This window comes from Pteronotus mesoamericanus, unplaced genomic scaffold, assembly GCF_021234165.1.
Source record: "Pteronotus mesoamericanus isolate MK-2021 breed Mesoamerican mustached bat unplaced genomic scaffold, CSHL_Meso_final contig_164, whole genome shotgun sequence".
Taxonomy (NCBI): domain Eukaryota; kingdom Metazoa; phylum Chordata; class Mammalia; order Chiroptera; family Mormoopidae; genus Pteronotus; species Pteronotus mesoamericanus.
The window spans coordinates 21,310,774-21,316,804 of record NW_026555065.1 but is presented as its reverse complement, the minus strand read 5'-3'; the positions used below and the strand labels follow the sequence as shown (position 1 = coordinate 21,316,804).

The 6,031-nt window shown below is 48.9% G+C and overlaps 1 protein-coding gene across 1 annotated transcript; it reads right to left on the bottom strand.

The window, feature by feature from the left end:
* Positions 1–1,290: 1,290 nt before the first annotated feature.
* ELL3 (elongation factor for RNA polymerase II 3) lies at positions 1,291–4,463 on the bottom strand. The gene is made up of 11 exons (XM_054565491.1): positions 4,332–4,463; positions 4,071–4,106; positions 3,617–3,729; positions 3,296–3,494; positions 3,127–3,206; positions 2,916–2,991; positions 2,358–2,538; positions 2,214–2,256; positions 1,912–2,083; positions 1,639–1,683; positions 1,291–1,557 (listed from the first exon to the last, which is right to left on the bottom strand). The coding sequence occupies exons 1-11, from the start codon at positions 4,461–4,463 to the stop codon at positions 1,447–1,449; spliced, it is 1,188 nt and encodes a 395-aa protein (XP_054421466.1). The 3' UTR covers positions 1,291–1,446.
* Between the last annotated feature and the right edge of the window lie 1,568 nt (positions 4,464–6,031).

Below are 6,031 nucleotides of genomic sequence, written 5' to 3'. Positions count from 1 at the left end.
ACAGTTATCACCTGTAAATGCTTTCCAAATTTTGTCTCTTTCTAGCCTTAGATATTTATTGCCCATACTCCCAACTTGATAATTAGAACAGGTTAAGGACCTTTCTTGTTGGCCTCTCTTTCTGACCCTGTCCATGCCTTAAGGATAGATTGCTATATATCCTTGCCATGCAGCTGAGCATGTTCATACCTCCCACGGTCTGTTGTCTGCCTATAAACGCCCTGTGTGGGAGTGGCATCAGATTGGGGTTCCATCCAAGTTGTTTCAGGAATTGCTGAGACTGCTGGGGTGCAGCTCCCTCTCTCCACCAAAGCCCAGGGTGTGGCCTATTAACTTTCCAGCGGACTGGGAAGGGCAGTATCATTCCTGGTTGTGAGTGAAGCATCCACTTTCTTCTGCAATAATGAGGAATGAAGTGAAACATTTCCCCTCTTTTTGTGAGTAAATCCAAATCATATCCATGGTTTGTTTCCAGTCACTGCATATTTCCAGGTAGGAGCCCTGATTTTAAGTGATCTTCAACCTTCATGCTTAGAAAAGAACTTAATCCCTACTGTCATCTCTGGTTGTCAATTATAAAATGGATTTGGTAGGGCCTTATAGCAAAATATGTATCAGGATCATCTATAGTTCTTTGAAGTAAAGAAGCCTAACCATAATCTTGGAGATTATAATTCACAAGACCTGAGCTAGCATCTGGAGATTTTAATTTTTAGAGGAGAGAGGGAGAGAAACATCAATGTTTTGCCTCTTGCACAGCCCCTACTGGGGACCTGGCCTGCAACCCAGGCATGTGCCCTAGACTGGGAATTGGACAAGCAACACTGGTTCACAGGCAGACACTCAATCCACTGAGCCACACCAGGCAGGGCTGGAGATCTAATTTTTTTAGAGATCCCAGAAATGGTTCCAACATGGAGCCAAGGGTAAGAACCACTGCATTGGAAGATTTAAGGAAAGCATATAAATTTGTATAAAGGACACAGTTTTAATTTTTTAGCCATGTTTGTAAAAGAATTCGCTTTCAGTACATGGGTAAGACCCCAAGCCTTTTCCCATTATATCTAGGTGTATTACAAGTTCCTAAAAGTTCTCACTGTTTTGTAAGAGAGGCTACCAGGTTGAAATCTATTGTCTTTGAGGTATCTTGTCCTGGAAATGGTGTCATTTCTCAGGATTTGAAAATGACTTGACTGAACTACAGGAGAAGCCAAGCCTCTGCTGCTTTTCCTAGTTTCCCGGGCACAGTTACAAAGTGTTGGCACTGTGCCCACACCCTAAAAATTAAAATATGGCAACAATGACAATAAAGCCTTAACCTAAAGCAGCTCTCCTACTGCACCATGGACTCAGCAATAACCAAAAGCAGTTGCAATCTTATATATGTTTATAGCTGCTTTGTTCCTTCATATCACCGGGCAGAAGGTCAAAAGCCCTCTGACTGCTTCAGCTGCCCCTGTTCTTTTCCTCAAACTCCAGGATGAGACCTTTAATGTGGGACAGTTTCTGATGCAGGTACTCACAGCGACGCTTTTCTTCCCTGTAACCTGGGTACCGCTGCAGAGAAAAAGGATCCATGTCAAAAGAAAATTTTTTTTTTTTTTTTACCCTTGCTACCACTCCCAGACCTATTCTTACCTTCCTGAACTTTTTATATTCCTGGACTATCTTTTCTTCCAGCACCTGAAACAAACAAAATGCTAGCACCAAGTTTAACCTTGAGAAAAAAGCTCCAGGTCTCCTAAGGGAGGGAAGTAACTTCCTTCTTACGCTACCAAATGATATAGAATAATTTTTCTCTCAAAACAGGTTTGCTTGTCACTTTGGTCACTAAACAAACAGGTTTATGGGCAGTTAGCAGGGAGTTTATGGCCAGTGGAGCAAGAAAGTGAGCCCGGGTCCAGTCCTTACCTTGTGTTCTGGAGTTCCTCGCTGAACTCTCTTGATTTCTGCTCCCAGCTCTATGAACCTTTGGCTTGCAGCCCCAACTCGAGCATGCAGAATGCGGTATTCAACATAATCTGTCTCAAAATCCTTCTCATAAGCATGTTGCTGCTCTGCACTGTGGATGGCCCCATATTGCCTGCCAGGAGCAGAGAGTTAAGTTACCACCTTCAATTTTATTGTCCCCCAAAGCCCCTGGCTCCCAGAAAGTACATCTTGTATCTCCTATGCACAAGGCTTGATAAAATCAGAAATGGCAGGGCACTCACAGGAGGTAATCGGGTACCTCTTCAGGGCTTCGGGATTCCAAGTCTATGAAGGAAACGAGAAGGCATTAAGGTGATTATCTGCCTTCCCCTCCTCGCGCCTCTCCTCTGCTCCCCCGTGGCAGTTTTACACTCCTCTCAACTCACCTGCTTGAGCTGAGGGGCTGTGCTCAAGCCTGAGGCTCATGTCTTCATGTTTATCTTCTTGCTCCCAGTCTCTGTCTTGTAGGTCCTGACTGGGCAGCTCTTGTAGAGGACTTGGAGCTGAACGCAGAGTTCTGAGCCTCTTTTCTTTTAGTTCTATAGTAGCTGCAGGCGCTGGACGCTTCTGTTGGGGAAAATACTTTTTGTCACACAGTTATGTCAGAAGCCTCCTGTTTTGTCATTCTCTTGAAAATTACTCCATAAAATGATCTCTGTGAGCATGAGAATGAAGGCTCCCAATTTTTAAATTTTAGTCTGACTGGACAAATAATTTTCTCATATCCTCACTCGAGGACATGCTCACTGATTTCAGAGAGGGGGGAAAGGAGGGAAATATCGATGTGAGAAAGAAACAATTGATTACCTCAGGCACCCTGCCCAGGGACCTAGGCATGTGCCTTGACGTGAATTGAACCTGCAATCTTTTTGGCTTATAGAACTAACCCAAAACAACTGAGTCACTCCAGCCAGGGCTGCAAAACTCTTGCTATGACAACCTACCTTGTCCAGATGTTTCTGGCTAGCAGAGGAAGGCAGTGCCTGATCAAGCACTCTGTTTGGACGATGGGTCTGGCTCCTAGGATATTTGAAGAGGGAATGGGAGAGATGAGGACCAAGGCAGAAGGTAGGGCTGTTTCCTATACCATATAGGGTGGAAATTTGAGGAAGACAACACCAGGACCTCCCAAGTGTTCCACCCTGCCCCAAGTACCTCACTTCCCACTGTGCCATGTGTTCCCTTGAGGATCCTGGGAGTGACTGTTCTTGGCTACTTGCCCGTGGATCTGGCACCTGGCAGGGAAAGTGGCACGGGCACTTGGCTACCTGGGCTTCAGGCTTTGCCCCACCTTACCCCAACTCCCTGCAGTTTCTGGCCTCACCTCTTCTAGTACCATCAGTGGCTGTGAAGCTGCATTTCCAGAATAGTCTCCTATGTTCTGCCAATTCTGAGGATCTCTGGCATCTTCAGTCAGGCTGTATCTCTGAACTGAAGATGGGGCTGGGATAGAATCCATGGCTGCCCAAATAGTGAGGCGCTCCCTGAGTGGGCCCAGGCAGTGGAGGCGGTTAGGCCTGGATCTGGAAAAGGGTGATGGAAAATAAATCAGGAGGACAGGGAACTTTCAAAGCATCTCTGAACAACCCCTTCCTGGACTCACCACAAACTCGTTTTCACTTGCTACCTGTTTGATCCCCCTTACCTGCCTAAGTGTTGGCACACAAGATCCAAGCCACCACGAGGGCCCTCCTGGCCACACTGGGACACTATGAAGGAGAAGAGGCAGGAGCAGCCAGGGCCTGGGAGCCTCAGATACTGCGGGTGAAAGGAGACCATAAGCCCCATGAAGTCAGCCCTTCCCCCTCCTACCAGTACCATTCCTCCCTGAGACAACCTAAGACTGAAGATGGGTCCCACGGGACTCGTTAGCACACCAGGTGCAGCTGAGCCTAAGTTCCCACGAGGCTAAGACAGCACAGTCTCTTCAACCGCAGCCTCCTGGGACCACAACCCCAGCAGCCCTCTAACCACTCAGGGTTCAGTTCTCAGGAACTTCCTCAGACCGTGACTGCTCTCAGCCTCCTGCCCTGACCGTACCTTCCTTGGGCGTGTGTCTGTTCTCCCACCCTCTTCACAGAGCCTAGATCCGTGCTTACCCCTCGGTTGCCTTGGAAAGCGATCACTGGCCGAACCTGCAAGGAGAGCACAGACTCAACTAAGCGCAGGTGAAGCGGAGTCCCCAGGATCTTGCGTCGGGTGCCCAGAGGGACCTGCCTCGTGGACTTCACTTGGAAAAGTGGGGAAGCTGAAGCCTGTGAATGCTGCTCCCCATACCCAGGTCCCTTCTTTAGGGTCTCCGGCTGAGGCCTGAGGTCCTGAGGGGTAGGGGATACGGAAGGGGTCCGGGGTAGCCGCACCTGTTGACGCTGACACTCTTGCAGCGCCCGCAGCGCCGCGTCGTTGAGCCTGAGCAGCAGGAGGCTGGTCCGGGCAGCTGGGGTGAAGCAGAGCCGGAGCTTCCCACTCAGAAACTCTTGGGGTCCCGCCATAGCCGCGAGGTCGAGCACAAGCAGAACCCGAAGCACAGGCGAGGGCCACCACCACCACTTTCGCTCTGCAGGGCTAGACTTGCACAGCCAGTAGCCCAGGTAGACCCCGCCCCCAGCCAGAACCCCACCTCCGACCCCACCCACAGTTACCAACACTCCCGAGGTTTCCCAGCGGCGTGGGCGGTGCTTCGCTCTCCTCCGGGGTTGGCGTCAGCTCCAGCGGATTCTTCTCGGTTTGGACGGAACCTCGTTAGGTTTTCGGAGGGGACTCTCTCAGTTCCGGGGAGAAAGGCTCTGGCCAGTCTCACCCTCTTTCACCCAGAATCTCCAGTCCTGCCTCAGTTTCCCCAGCCAACCTGAACTTGGCGTTGCTGTCTCTAAGTGAAGCTGAACCTGCAACCTCTAGAGGCTTCTAGGTGCAGAGGAGCGGGAGAGAAGGCCTGGTTGCTAGGAGCTTGGAAGGCCAAGAGCCCCCAGGGTCCGGAGGGCGGCGGACGTGAAGGGGGATTCCCGACTCCAACACCTGCTGCAACACTTTTGCTTTTATTCCGCCCGTGGTACTGATGCATACCCGAAACCGGTTTCTAAGGCTGGAGAGAAAACTGGCCCCGTCAGTGTCGTGGCAGTAGTGAAGCTTCGCTATCGTGGGCTGGAACGCCCCCCACCGAGGGGTGGGGAGCGTGGGTGAAGGCAGAAGAATTGCAGGGCAAAGAAGAGGGAGGACTCAGTCCTCTACTGCCCCGCCCAGCCTAAACATGTGAAACTAATGTGAGAGGGAATTGGCCCACTCACTGAGAACGATAAAAAGATGCCGCGAAGTGCTAGACATTCCCAAGGTCCACATCCTGGTGCAATGAGACCCCAGGACCAGTCTCAGGTTGGCCCTTGGTATTTCCGGTCGTCCCTATTTGGGTATGTTTCTCAAGATCCCTGGTGGTATTCTCTTTTCTAACCAGGATCCCTCTGCTAAAAATCTAAACATATAATCCCAGGTGACCTTAATGCCCTACACCCCAAATCAAATTAACTATACGTACATTTGTCAAAACTCATCAAATTGTACTTAAAATTGTATATTTTAATGTATGTAAATTATACCTTAATAAAGTTGACTTTAAAAATCAGTGCAGCAAACCTCAACAACAAAAACATTTACTGGTCCATGTCCTTAGGGCTCTCTACTTCTCTGAGTGACAATTTGCTAGTTTGATAAACAGTTGTGGCAATGGGTAAAGTTGGTCTCCCAGGGTTCCTTTTCTTCTCAGATGACGTCTGTGGCCTTTCATTAGATTTTCCTGGATTTAAAATCAAAGGGGAGACTAGAATGGTGAAATTTCCCAGAGAGGAAGGAAGGAGCAGTGTTGTAAGAGGAGGCAACTGGGAAAGATATTTGGGGAAGGGAGGTAGGGATCTATTTGTTGAGTGTCCATTGGGTATCAGGATGTTTGCCCATTATTTAAACCCTACAATAGCTTTTTAGAGCAGATACTATTGTCCACATATTTTATTCATTCAACAAATATTTATTGAACACTCTGTACTAGATCCTTGCTTTGGGGGAGCTTACA

Bases quoted from the DNA above. Each gene is read 5' to 3' on its own strand.
- ELL3 (XM_054565491.1), bottom strand. From the start codon at position 4,463: ATGGCGGGACCCCAAGAGTTTCTGAGTGGGAAGCTCCGGCTCTGCTTC. The intron at 2,539-2,915 runs GTAGGTTGTCAT...TTTCCCCAACAG, and splicing joins GCCAGAAACATCTGGACAAG to AAGCGTCCAGCGCCTGCAGC. The intron at 1,558-1,638 runs GTAAGAATAGGT...TTTTCTCTGCAG, and splicing joins AATATAAAAAGTTCAGGAAG to CGGTACCCAGGTTACAGGGA.